Raw genomic sequence first — 13,513 nt, 5'->3', positions numbered from 1 at the left:
ATTCTTACATACATAAATAAAGCGTCTCTAATGGTATTTTATACTATATATTCACAGCCTGTTCACGTTCATATATTTTTCTGAATATTTCTTTTAATACTTTTTTTGTTTTTTAGTCTAACATTTTAATAATGAGCTTTTATTTCCATCAGTTGGTTAAATAGTATGGAGCATTAAACTTCAAGACTGTAAATGATAAATGGACTGGTGCTTAAATAGCGCCTATCTACTCAGGTTAAACACTCAAAAGGCTTTCTTACTGCGAGCCTTTATTCACCCAGTCACACACATTCATAAAGTGCTTTTATATGTCCATAAGCACCATTTTCTCTAACATTAACACCACTGCGATGGATGCAAAAGGCTAACGAAGGTTTCAGTACCTTTATATATAAAATAAAGAAATTACCTATTTTGCAAGTGTCTTCATGAATCTGCGTTATTGTGTCTACATTATAATGAATCCAGACCTTTTTGGCCACAAGAACTATCTTTATAGAATTGTGATCTTGAAAATGACATTTTTAATGTCAATGAGACTTTGCATCCGGATAAATAAAAGCTATATAACAGTAACTCTGCCAAAAACTGACTGCAGCTTATTTTAGCCTTTTAGTGACAGGAATGTTCTTTCTGAGTCAAAATGCCATGACATCATTCATGAGAGACATCTTTGACATTTTTTTTGGGGGGGGGGGGGGAATTATAGGCCAATAAGTCATTTATAATAGTTTAAAATTTAAAATAACTTTTTGGAAAATATCTAAAATCACTTATTGGTAATTGCTCTGTTTTTTGACCCTCTGATTCGTTGCTGACCCACACCTGAGCCACAGGTACCCTTGAAATGAACTGAAACCTGGACACTGGGTGACAAAAGGCACTAATGGGACAAACTGCATGTTTAATTGGGTGGCAATGTCAAACAGAAGAATACAGTGCTTAGGGTGAGCTTTTTATTAACACAGTGCATATTTCATGTTTCAAATGACCTAAAACTAGAAATTAATAATTAATATCAGCACAATGTTTGTCTAGCCACAGGTTAAAAAGAAACTCATGTGTACTCATGTTTTTATTCATTGCTAATCATCTTCTTGCAGCTATCTCCTCCTCTGTCCCACCAACCCTCTACATGCCCTCCTTCAATACTTCATTTTCCTTCCTTTAATAATTACAACTTCACAAAACATAATACCAACATATTAAGCACAGAGAAATCATATCACTTACCATGAAAGTTATTCTCCATAATGGGGCAGATGTGTTCATCCAAGAAAAACAGTTATAACTGTGTACTGAAGTTTCTGTGTGAGGTACGGTTCAAACTTTTGTATGCTCAATTACGTTTGCTGTAGTTTACATCACAGGTGAGAGAAATGAGTGCACACTGATGAAATAAATACATGTGCGTTCTCAAGTAGATTATTAAAGTTAGGCCACTTTCACTGATTTCCAAACATGTGCACACCCTGCACAAAGTAAAGGACTGATGTAAGGACTGAGGACCTCATTTAATTTATTCTTTGGCAGCAGAGTCAGCCGCTGCAAAATGATATTATCAAACATAATAAGCATGATGAGAACGATTAAAGAAACCTTAGGGTTTGGTTGTTTCCCTATTAACCACTAGGGGGCACGCTTTATCAAGCTATCACTGATTAAAAATCTGTACTTAAGGCATTCAGTAAGGACACATTTAAGGATTGGACTCTAGTGTAGTAGTTTGAATGTGAACGGTCACCAGTTCAAGATCAGGAGGAGACACAAACTCCTTTGGAGTTGTGTCAGGAAGGGTATCCACTGTAACACAAAAAAATTCTACCAAATCCCATATGCAGAGCTGTCTTCTGGAGCAACCCCTTTTGAATAAAGGAGCAGCTCTAATAAGTAAAAACTTAATTTGATTACAGGGTGAATGCTAAGTACACTTAAAAAAGCATGTTAATAGAAAAAGACTGGCAAACAATTTCTGTAACTCTAAAATTTCCTGTTCAGGAAATGTGGCCCAAACACCACCCCGAACACACAAGTGATCACAAACAGCACCCAGAAGATGACAGCCAGGATCTGTACACAAAACAGCGTCTTCCTGCTCTGCTGTATGATCTCCTCTTCGCCCACCAGGCCAGGCGCTGTGCCATAAGGGGTTTCGGGGTGCATCTGCTGCACCCGCAGGCTGACGGTGGGTAAGATGATGAAGCGGGTGTCCCTGTTGCTGTTGCCCTCCATGGAGAGCACCACTCTCTGGGTGACTGTAGCCATCCGCGAGGTCACAGTCATGGGCAGGTGGAAGGCCCCGGGGGGCAGCCTGGACAGGATGCGGGAGTTGCAGGGTAAGGTGAGGGCATCCCCGGTTTCCAGTGGGGTCAGATGGCGGCAGAGAGGGCAAGGAATGGCTTGTGGGCTGTGGGCGTCAGGGGGGCAGAGCTGGATCCTCTGGAGGCACTCAGTGCAAAAAACGTGGAGACACTCCAACATCCGGGGGCATTTGTTGTAGCAGTTGTACTCCTGGTAGCAGATGGGGCATTCCACATCCATAGGTTCCCCTGGACCGGAGCCACGGCTGGGCACGGAAGCAGCAGCGGGATCCCCCTTCTGCGGCACTGGGGCAACATGCCCTGACATGGTGTGGGAGTGGGTGGATGTAGAAGAACTGGCGAGAGGCAAGTCGGGGATGAGTTTTTAGCTAAAGATGTTAAACTCTGTAGAGAGAAAACATGATCAACATAAACTTCATGTCGACTTTCCGTGAGACAGAAACATCAGGATCTGCTCCCCCAAAGATCCTTTGTTTCTTTAACTTTCATGAACAGATTCCACGGCCCATGAGTCATAGCATTCATCCGTTTAACCGCTCACACATCCACCATCCACCACCCCCCTCACTTACTCACAATCACCTTTGCCCTTGAGTGCGTGCTAGATAGCACAGACACACACACACAGTCAGAGAAAAATATACAAAATAGTCGGGAAAGGAAGTAATCAGTCACTCTAAGATTTCTCCATTTGTGGGTGTGTGTGTTTGTCAGAGCACGTCGTCTTTTCCCAGCTCAGGCTTGTTCCACTTCAGTCATTCAAAGCAGCTGGGTTTTTTTTTTAAATTAAGAAAACATAAGAAATGTTGGTATCAAAATTACTGTATTTGGAGGCACTTAGGGGAAGCGGTTTGTGTTGCAAACAGATTGCGTGTACCGAGCCAGAAGTCATTATTTATTTACTGAGTGATGTCATACTGAACTCAGGGTGATGTAAGACCCAGCGTTTTTGTTGGGCTGGCTTTTACCGGCTTTCTTCTACTTCATGGAAGTGTAATTTTAAATCAACTAAGTGGATCTCTAACACAAAGACTCTTTTCAAAAGGTGTGTTGAATTGACACAGCAGCCCAGCATTTTAACACCGTGGCTGTGTTAGAGTCAAATAAAATCTTTATGGGAAGAAGACTTTTTGGGAAATGCCCTGCTTTGCTTTCCTGTCATTAGATGTGAAGATTGATAAGGTTGTCTGCAATGAGAAGCTGCTGCCAGAAGTCAAATTCAGGGAAACTGTTATGCTCATTTCCACAGTTTCTGATTCTTGGATTCTACTACAGTAGCTTTGCATAATTTATATTTTAAATAATGCTTTTTTTCTTATACTTAAGTGCAGCCCCGCTGTTCATGCTGTGACAAAAACAACCCATTTTTAGTGCCTCTCTCTTTAAGGCAACTTTCTTGTAATTGGTTGTTTGTAATACACAGAAGGTTTGAACAGCATCTGCTGTAGATAGTTTTTTTTAGACCTGCTGCTTCTTCTTTTGCCCAGTTTCCTCAGATTTTTTGAGGACACACTGCACACCATGCTGAAATATGCAAAGCTTTGGGCTGATAGGTCTTTGAGACTCACTCACAAAAACACGCCATTTTATGTTTTAAGTTTTCTGTTATGTGTAGACACAAAAACCGTTCATCCCTCGAGTTAGATACGTTTTAGACTTGAGTGGTTCACAGGTGAGTGTTAAGAGGTTAATACAAAACCACTCCTCTGGAAATGGTCAGGTATAAGGACTGGACTGAACATGACCTTTGGAAATTGTGGAGAAATACTGCTCAAGTCAACTTTAAAAATTACAAGAACTCTGGCTCCTTGGTATCAAAATGTAAAGCAATCATGGCACAGTCAAGACTTTCCCACGGCACTGTATATACCATAAAAACGATACAAGGAAATACACAATACTTTACTTTAAGGCGTAAAACCTTTTGGTCAGACACACTGACAGTCTGTAACATTTGTTGATGTCATTTGATCTGTGATTTATGAAAGGAATCAGTAGAATTGTGTAGCTTTACTGGCGCTTTGCTTTTCTATATTTGTGTCTCGCACGGGACAATGACGAGGTAAGCCACACACACTCAGTGGGGGACTGTTGCTTAGCACACCGGGTCCCCTTTGAATCGGTCCATGGCAACCTGAAAGCCTTTCTTCAATAAGTCATCAGCACATTCATGCAATGAGAACAGAAAGTCGACTTTTAGAGCCAAACTAAGCATTTTAGTGAATGAAAGCGACCTGTGGAAGACAGCTATGCATACTTAAGTGAACTCTTTTCTAGGCGAGCGGGCCTGCTGGGACTGTACACAGAGTAACACACAGCGCTCCATCATCACAAACGTAAAAGAGATCAGAGAGTCACTTACCCACTGCGCTCCGCTTCCCACTCATCCAAGGAACCTTTGTTTCCCACCTACAACACCGGCGCCTTCTTCTTCACAGGCACACGCAGTTTCTCTCATGTCGGTACAGATCTGTTCTCGTTACGGTGCACATTAATCAGGCGAGTTTATAATGTCTGAGCTCAGCTGACTGGCAACCTTTTGTTTTCGCTCAGTCTCACCTGATTTTATCCGTCTGGTCCCCAGTGAGGCACCTGTGTGGCTCGCTGAGCAGTAATTAAACCCTCAGTGATGTAAAGGTAACCAGGACACAAAAGACAGAAAATGACAGATTGGTGTCTCTCGATCATGACTTGCACTACTCCGCTTGCGTATCATGTTATTATGCTTCCACACAGTCAGCATGTTGGGATTTTAAAATAGAAAGTAGGGCTTAGGCTGAAATTATTAAACATCCTTGCAGTTTATACATAGCATACATGCTCAGATTCCTTGACTCATTCAGTGGCCACCTCTCATGCTCTTCAAATGGAGAAACTGATCATCATAGAGGTTTCCTCACATACAGAGAAACTTTGGTATCGGTTTGGAAGGTGTATAGTTTTTACACCTTTGTACAGCGATATAAACACGTGAGATGCAGGCTCCATGCAAAGACCATCACTGGTTTTTAATTGACGGCTGGTTCCTTTCTCTTTAGCATTACTGAGATCCTGCTGACCAGCTCAGAAACCTGAAACAGCTCAGGTGGAGAATTTTCACAGTAGACAGTTTAACTTGTGACTTAAGATTTTTCGATATGATTTTCCTAAACTGTTGATCTTAAAGTGTTTTTTCACTCATTTTACACACCCATGTTGATCTAAGTGATCTGACCTACTATTTAGTTTATTGTTATATTACTTGGAAGGTACCTGTTCACTTAGCTTTGCTTACCGGGAATAAAGTGTGTGCTGCTGTTTCCTGCATATGACAAATAAAACTGTAAACTTGTACTGAAGCGTAAACAGCAAGTGAAACCGACATGTAACCCACCTGAGGTCTGTCCCTTGTGTTCGTTGGCGTTGGCGTAGTTTGTTTGTATCACACATGCTGTGTTTAAAGGTTGGTTGTGCAAGATTCAGAAAGCCCTTAAAATTATTGACACACGCCCTACTTCTCAAGTAGGCATGAGCAAACCAGTTAGAGCCCATTTTGCCTTTATATCTGTCTGGTTGTAGATCAGGAGGTAGACCAGGCCTACTATTCAGAAGGCAGGTGGTTCGATCCCTGGCAGCTCCAGTTTACATGGCAGGCGTATGCCTAAATATATCGAGTTGCTGCGATGTGACTGACTAATTGGATATTTGCATCAGTGAGCATCACTCCTGGTTAGGTTTGTTGACTTGAAACATTAGTCGTAACATTTCAGTATAAGTTCTGTGTGTCTGTAGTTAAACAGGTGAAAAGTGGTTCATGTATATACCCATTACAAAAAACCCAAACACCCCTTTTCTAAAAAAAACAAAAACGAAATACTTCACAGGATATGATCCCATTTTCCTTTGAGTATTAAGAAAGAGACCTGGTGCTTTACATAATTATACCCTGTACAGTAAGATCAATGCAGGGGGGAAAAGTGGGAAGGCGTAAAAAGAACAGAGAGAACAAAAGACTCTACAACTCACACAGGAAACACACAAACGGAGAGAACAGGAGAGGTTCTGGCTTTGTGATTTTTGGCCGAGACTGTGGCACAGCGGAAATCACCATGAAAGGAGTTAGGGCTGGATTATCTGATAGGAGGAGTTTTATTTGGGGGATTACTGTGGAGAGGGAAGAGCCGACGTCACCCACGCATATACACACATACACAACTAGATAAGAAGCCTAGTCTGATATGTGAAAGACATTTCTCTGATCTCCGAAGATAACTTCCTGGGACTATTAGAAATGTCTACACAGCTTGACTTGTTGTATCTTGCCCTCCTGCCTGTCATGTACTGCACAGTGATAGAGGAGTGTGTGAGAGACAAGGAGGAATGAAAACAAACTCTGTATGTTTAATGTGGATATTCTGTGTAGATACACACTTGTTACTGTGTTACTGTAGCTGGGTGTGGGTGTCTGTGTGTTTTGGAACCACTTCTCATGGCGTCATTGTCAGCAGTATCGTTACATCACGTGGGGCTTGTGACTCATCGGCCGTGTTTAGTTGGGTCTGAAAGGTTAGGTTTCCGACAGGACGTCCACGCCCCGCCTCTCTCGGTGCAGTTTGAATAAAGCTGAGAGCGACTCGCCTTCTGGTTCATTCAAACTTTAAGGACGAAACGCCAGCATCAGAAAACGACATGTGCGCAGAGGAACTCGAGTGCGGGGTTTGTTACCAGACCTACAACGCGGGTCGGCGGTGTCCCCGGGAGCTCCAGTGCAAGCACAGCTTCTGCGAGAGCTGCCTCTTGGCCCTGTCCAGGCCCCTGGGACCCGGAGATGCGCATCTGGGGGCTGGCAGGTTGATCGTATGCCCGCTGTGCCGACACATCACATCCATCTCCGATCATGGGAAGATCCGAGCCGAGCTGAGGGTGGACGAGAGCGCACTGGAGCGGCTGACGGCTGCGGGACTCCTCAACGAGCCCGACGTGGACGATCAGGTTCAAGGGGACGAGGAGGAAGCGACAGCTCCCGAGACTCCAGCCGAGGAGAGCGAGTCTTCCGCGGGCACAGGAGGCGGGAGACTCCGGCGGTCTTTGAAGAAAGTTTGGCAGGCGATAAACGGCAAGGGCCAGCAGAGAAGAGAAGGTAAGAGAGACCCTGATTGTGGTTTATGATACTTTCACTGGCAGATTTATCCTCGATTAAGTATCAGCGAAACCAGACTGTCAAAATATCATCTAAAAATCTCAAGTTTGTGTCCATTTAGTGATTTTATTCTGAAATCTTAAGGAAAAAAACTTCACATGAATAATCCAACTGCTATAGGAACTAAAAGGAAAATAATAGCCAACTTTTTATTTTAAGTAAATGATTAGTGCTGTAAAGAGATGCAAACTTAGTCACACTATAGTTTGGTTTGATCACACTTTCTTCGGTACCTTTTGTAAGAACTGGCATGTGTATCCATTCAATAACAACATTCTTTAACTTTAGGGAGGTTTCCATTGAATTAAGTTGTTCATTGTTTTCTAATGTGCTCTCTCTTTCTTTCAGAAGACTGTATGACCAGTGAAGACCTGAGGGCCCTCGCCATGATGTCCTGCCACATGTTTTGAGCAGCCCATATGGCCCCAGAGTAATGCAGTATGAGTGACGAATCATCTTAAAATGGACTTGATGGCGATGATGATAAAGCCATGAGGACACTGTGAATGTTTTGATTCCTTGTTTGGCCGCTGTGTAGCCAAATGTGATGCCAAAGCAGCCTTTTCAGCCCCACTTATGTACAGATGCAACTGTTTTGATATTTATTGTTTTTTTTTTTATTTGTTTTTATGAAAGTATTTAATATTTAAAAAAATAAACACATTTTTTTAAAAACACAGTTTGAAGCTTTCTGTGGATTTTTAGTGATTTGCCTTTTGATAAAAAACAACAAAGTTTGAATTTATTATTGTCATAATTAAAAGCTGATAAGTAAATTGAAGGGGAAATGTACGGCCTTTCAAAGGAAAGAGGAGTGTAAACAAAAAAGGAAAGTTAATGTTTTACATAAAATTCACTGAAGTCAGAAAAACAACAAATAGCCCTTTGCTCATAGCTCCAGGAAGTTGGTCACCTGAGGCCAGGTGAACTGTATTGCCTCCAATCAGACTGACAAGCACCAGCAGAGCTGCAAGATCCCCTACATGGTTCAAGTAAAAGATACCGACTAACGGCGCTGCTGCAGCTTTTACTAGTCGTATAAACCTGGAAAAAAGTTGCTGATCATGTTCAGCAACTTTGCTCCTCACCTGAGGTAAACGGTACACAGTATTTTGTGGGGGTTTTTTTGCACATGCAGATAAAACATCTGAAAAGCACTAGCAATTATTTGTGACGACAGTTCAGTTCTATCTATCTACATTTGGGTGTAATTTTTATCTCTCCAGAGTCCTTGTGTTTGTGCCGATCTGTGCAGCCATCGTGCTGTTTATTGTGTGCCCAGATTCTGCGAGAGGTGAGCCCAAGCATGCTCATCCTAATGGCTGTTGTGGGGTTTTGCTGTGCATGTGTTAGCTGGAGAGTCATAGTATTTATTTCAACAAAGCTGATGGTGTTAATGATGGCAGAACGCACTTTTATCAGGGATGTCACAAACAGTTTCCAGGTCATTTAGATAAGGATCTTATTTTAATAAGATCAATTTGATTCCATTTTTTAAATTTATAAAGTATCAACAACAACTGTCCCCTCAAGTCACTTTAAATTGCAAAAGTAAAAATCCTGCAATAGTAGAGAGAAGATTGTTGGGGTTTTCAGACAGGGGTGGGGGGGCAGCCATCTGGCGTGAGGGAAGAAAATAAACATTTCATCTTCAGTAACAGTAATCTTACATCATATAAGGGAAGATTATGAAATACAAGTGTTACAGTCAGGAATCAGTTTTTAACCTAAGATGCCAGAGAATTTTGCATGACTCACAAGTCACAGGACCATGGTGCAGACTGCCAAGTTCATCCACTTTCTGAAGCTGAGCGCCCTCTAAAGACTAACTTTCTTCTGACTTGATTCCTCTTGCAAACAGAAGGGTTGAATAGCAGATGATAGCATAGCAGCAGATGATCTCACCGGCACAAACTCTATAAACGCCAAACAATTTAATTTGAATCGGTGGATTTAGCTAATGTTTATTTATTAAATATAGTGGCGCAAACATGATTCATTTAATAATTATGAAAAAACATTTGCAGTAACAAGACTGCTTAGCTTCCCATCTTTAATTCTGCGGTGTTGTGTTCAGTGTTTCAGTTCTGTTGTGTTTAGATTGTTCTTCCTGTGGATGTTTGACTGTTTCCAGAGCAAAGATTTTAACAGGTCACCGTGACTTAGACTCCTCTAGAAAATAATAACTTGCTGTAAGTGTCGTAGTTAAGATGTCAGTTAAATCAAATTGGTTCTATATAAAACTAAGGTTATATAAAATGTATTCAGTTTAATATCCTGTGAAGCTCTCATTTTTGGTACATGGGGTGAAAAGTTTGCATAACACTGTTCTTTTTATTACATTTTTAAATATAAGTAAACAAACGAAAGCAAAAAAAGAAACTATGTCAAAGAGATGAGATGCTGCTTTTCCAGATTCACAACCTCTGAGATTTCCACATAGAAATGTAGTGATGATCCTTGCCAATCCACTTCACCATGGCTTTCCTTGCTAGCATTAAAAGAGAGGGTAGGATATCATCAGCATACAATAAAACTTTGTTGTTTCGTACCAGTTGTAATTCCTTGAATATCTGGGTGTTTGCCTGAAATTTTAACAGTGTAATGAGGGGGGAAAGCTTGAAACTGAGAATCGACAGCAGCCTGAAACCAGAGCTTCCAAAGGGATTACTTGTAGATACAATGTCGTCATTATGTGAAACTTTGGCAATCATGTAGGTCATCAGACCTCTTTCAAGAAGACATAACACTGGCTTTAAACCTGCTAGAGTTGTCAGTCATCCAATTGCCAGGCTATATGATATGTAAAATATTTTAGTTTATAATTTTCTATCTGTTTTCACTTTCAGCCAGTTACACAGCAACTCAGAAGCACAATGGAGCGACGTACAACGCCTGGAGACAACTTTACACTCCGTATAGGCAACATCGTCCCGCCTCTACTGGTCTGCTGTCAACAGAAACTGGACTTCACACTGGAACTGATGACGAAACTAAGACGCGTGGAAATTATAGAGGGACTCCGTCAATCATTGATCAGCAATCAAAACCTTTACAGGTTACACAAGGTATTTACAGTGACGGTCAAAACAGCCCAGCAAGCAGGCAGTCTCGAGTGAGAATAATAAAAGTGCAGAGAGGCCATAGAACAGATGGAGCGAGGCCGGCAAGCAGCTTTTTAACTAGCAGATCCTCTCCCCAGCACGGAGGGCAAAGCGCAGAGAGATGGAGGTCCAAAGGGAATGACCCCACGCTCACTCAGAAAGAAGCCCTAATTGGAAATTTTCATGATTCCCAGTCAATGATTATTAGAAAACCACCTACAGAAAAAGCTGGCAGTCACCAAAGCTTGAGTTTTTCAAAAATTTGGGACCTGAAATATATTCCAAAACCTTACAGCAGAGGACAAGTTGCAAAGACTGATTCTTCAAGGACGGATGAAGATAAATCTCCTGGAAACCCATTTTCTTTTTCTCTTTCTTCATCCCAGACGAGTGGTTATTGGGAAACACCAAGGGGGCGTTACAGTGACTATAAAGAGACAAATGAATCTCCAGCAGTTGGGGCACAGAGTACATGGAGAGGGAGTCAATCAAGCAATTTTCTCAGCTCTACAAGTCATCTGGCTCCTCACGCAACATCAATCAGCAATGGCGCAAACACCCCCATTATTAACACAAACCCAAGCGCAGAAAAACTGACATCATCCATCACAGATTCCCCCCATGGGCGAGACTCAATGAGCAACGGTCAGACACAAAGACACAAAAAGATGCAAGCGTATCTTTTCAAGGGCCCTGAGACCTCAGTTAATAGAGTTGTGGGAGATGGACGAGAGGCTTTAAGTGGACAAAGCAATGCTTTCATTACATCAGATAATCAAAGGCCCTCTGATGTACCTGCTGCCAGCAGATTTGGATCCAGGTATTATAACACAAAAGATACAACCAAGCAAATTACTTCCAATCTGCCATATCATCATACTAGTGCGGCTCAGAATGATGAACAGATGCACAAAGATTTAAAAAGACCCATCTCCAGCTTAGTTCTTCCTCCTCACATCACAGAACAATCTTCCGATCTCCATCTTGCTCCAGTAAAAACGAAGAATATGGCAAGTTTTTCCCCTTCACCTCACATTTATTCCACACACGGGTATGCCACCAGAAGTGAGGAACCTCTTTCAGTCAGCAAAGTCAATGCAACTACAAGAGATTTGGTGCCAATCCAAAAACCAGGAGGGGGCACACAAAGTATCTTTGGCTTCAAAGAGTTTAAAAATCCTGTGTGGCAAGCTGTAAAGAAGCCACGCGCTCTCACCTTTAAAGAACAGCCAAACTCCAAACAGCACAGCTTTGAGAACATGAAACATTATAAGTTTAAAATGTCAAATTTTTACCCTGCTCTGCTCCAAAGGTACAGTTTTGGCCAAAGAGGAGGATCTGCTATTACTACAACACCACCGGTAATGTTGGAGAAAAACCCTGTAGTTTATTCTTCACCTTCACCCAGCACCTTAATCCCAGTCACAACACCCACGCTGTTTGTATCAGGGTTTATGCAAGTAATGACACCTAAAAGTGACCCTGGTGTGGACAGAAACCTCAACTACAGACAATTCAGAACCTACAAAATAACAAAAGCTCCAAAAAGATCCGACTCTCGACCACTCGAGGGAGCCAAACCTTCAGTTCAAGGACCGGACAAATCTGCCAGACTCCAGCAGGATCTTGATGGTATTAAAGTCGGACGTCGACAGACCTCAGAACCGAGAAGCTTCAAAATGTCCAATCAAACTGAGCCAGGCAGCAGCAATACATCAACATGGACTCCAAAGGAGTTGAGCAGTGTTGACCTTAAACCATATTTAAAGACAGCAGAGGATTCTGTATTAGTCTTACCTGGTAAAAACAGCAGCAGACCCTACACTTTCCGGAGATTCAAGTCCTTAAAAAACACGACAGCACAGGCTCGCAACAAAATATGGTGGCAACACCCGATGCAAGATCCAGCATCAGCATCTTACATAGTCTCCTCTGCTCATTTGAGGTCAGCGGGGCGCCTCACTTTTGCATCAAAGCAAAAATCAGAGCTAAGGACACCCAACCAAAGCAAACCTGCTGAGATGAAGGCAACCCTGCTCCACACCTCCACCAGCCGCTCCGTGAGAGCCAAACACGCGAAGGCAAGACACAGAAACAGCAAAAAGCTCGGCGATTCTACATTCACCAATCACACTGTGGCCATAGTCAGGCTGCCCAAGCGCCCCGCCGAAGTTAAAGCCGTCACTTACACCGATGTTCTTCGAAGTGCTTCGTTCAGTGGTGTCATGGAAACAACAGAATCTCCTGACAGGCCAACTGATATGGATCATTTTCCAAACGTGACAGCTACGACCGAGCAAAAGAAAGCGATGAACCGTTCGAATTTAAACTCTGATGATGATGATGAGTACAGTGGAAAAACATGACCAAGAACTCTGAGGAAAATACTGATAATGAGATGGGAGATTTCAGCGGCACAGAGAAAAACAAGGCGGATAAAAGCGAAAAAGCCAATTATGAATGGAAAAAAACAGATTTTTTTTCCAGATAATGAGGAAAGCGGTGGCTCTGAAGTTTTATCAAGTGTAGTAGGAAGTCAGGCATTTACAAAAGATTTGCTAGAGATGGAGTACCTACGAACTTCTACTGAAAATGTTTCCTTTAAGTCAGTGAACCTGCCTCACCCAGATAAAAAAACAATAAAAATGCTGGAACAGTTCCAATAAAAGCTGGAAAAGTACACATGACAGTGTTTTTGTGCCAACAAACATTTCTAAACAACATGACTGAGCTGATGGATATACTATTACAAGGGCTGAGCTATAAATGGCTGATTAAACCGTGTTTACATTCAAGGGTACTTTTGTTAGTGAAGTTTATAGCTCCTGATACCAGCTTTAAACAGTGACAGTCTGTTTCCTTTTGTTTACATTCTTCGCGCCTGCTGAAGATTTAAACTGGATTTATGC

The 13,513-nt window shown here is 42.0% G+C and overlaps 3 protein-coding genes across 4 annotated transcripts; 2 read left to right on the top strand and 1 right to left on the bottom strand.

Annotated features, from left to right (window-relative positions):
• Nucleotides 1-942: 942 nt before the first annotated feature.
• On the bottom strand, nt 943-12,756 carry LOC146714895 (E3 ubiquitin-protein ligase RNF182). Its single transcript, XM_085451239.1, has 2 exons — nt 12,402-12,756; nt 943-2,705 (listed from the first exon to the last, which is right to left on the bottom strand). The coding sequence occupies exon 2, from the start codon at nt 2,626-2,628 to the stop codon at nt 1,981-1,983; it is 648 nt and encodes a 215-aa protein (XP_085307365.1). The 5' UTR covers nt 2,629-2,705; nt 12,402-12,756; the 3' UTR covers nt 943-1,980.
• Nucleotides 6,938-8,179, top strand: LOC146714896 (RING finger protein 227). 2 transcript variants are annotated; one of them, XM_085451242.1, is made up of 2 exons: nt 6,938-7,440; nt 7,852-8,179. In XM_085451242.1, the coding sequence occupies exons 1-2, from the start codon at nt 6,990-6,992 to the stop codon at nt 7,908-7,910; spliced, it is 510 nt and encodes a 169-aa protein (XP_085307368.1). In that variant the 5' UTR covers nt 6,938-6,989; the 3' UTR covers nt 7,911-8,179. The 2 variants fall into 2 exon arrangements, with proteins under 2 accessions (XP_085307368.1, XP_085307367.1); XM_085451241.1 differs by having other exon boundaries at nt 7,849-8,179.
• LOC146714894 (uncharacterized) lies at nt 10,740-13,127 on the top strand. Its single transcript, XM_085451238.1, has one exon. It carries the CDS (start codon nt 10,802-10,804, stop codon nt 12,968-12,970), a length of 2,169 nt encoding a protein of 722 aa, XP_085307364.1. The 5' UTR covers nt 10,740-10,801; the 3' UTR covers nt 12,971-13,127.
• The last annotated feature ends 386 nt before the right edge of the window (nt 13,128-13,513 follow it).

This window comes from Copadichromis virginalis, linkage group LG3 (assembly GCF_057382275.1).
Source record: "Copadichromis virginalis isolate Kocher_CV1m ecotype Utaka linkage group LG3, C_Virginalis_male_GT1.1, whole genome shotgun sequence".
NCBI classification, from domain to species: Eukaryota; Metazoa; Chordata; class Actinopteri; order Cichliformes; family Cichlidae; genus Copadichromis; species Copadichromis virginalis.
The sequence above is the reverse complement of the archived record's forward strand: the minus strand, read 5'-3'. Positions and strand labels throughout refer to the sequence as shown.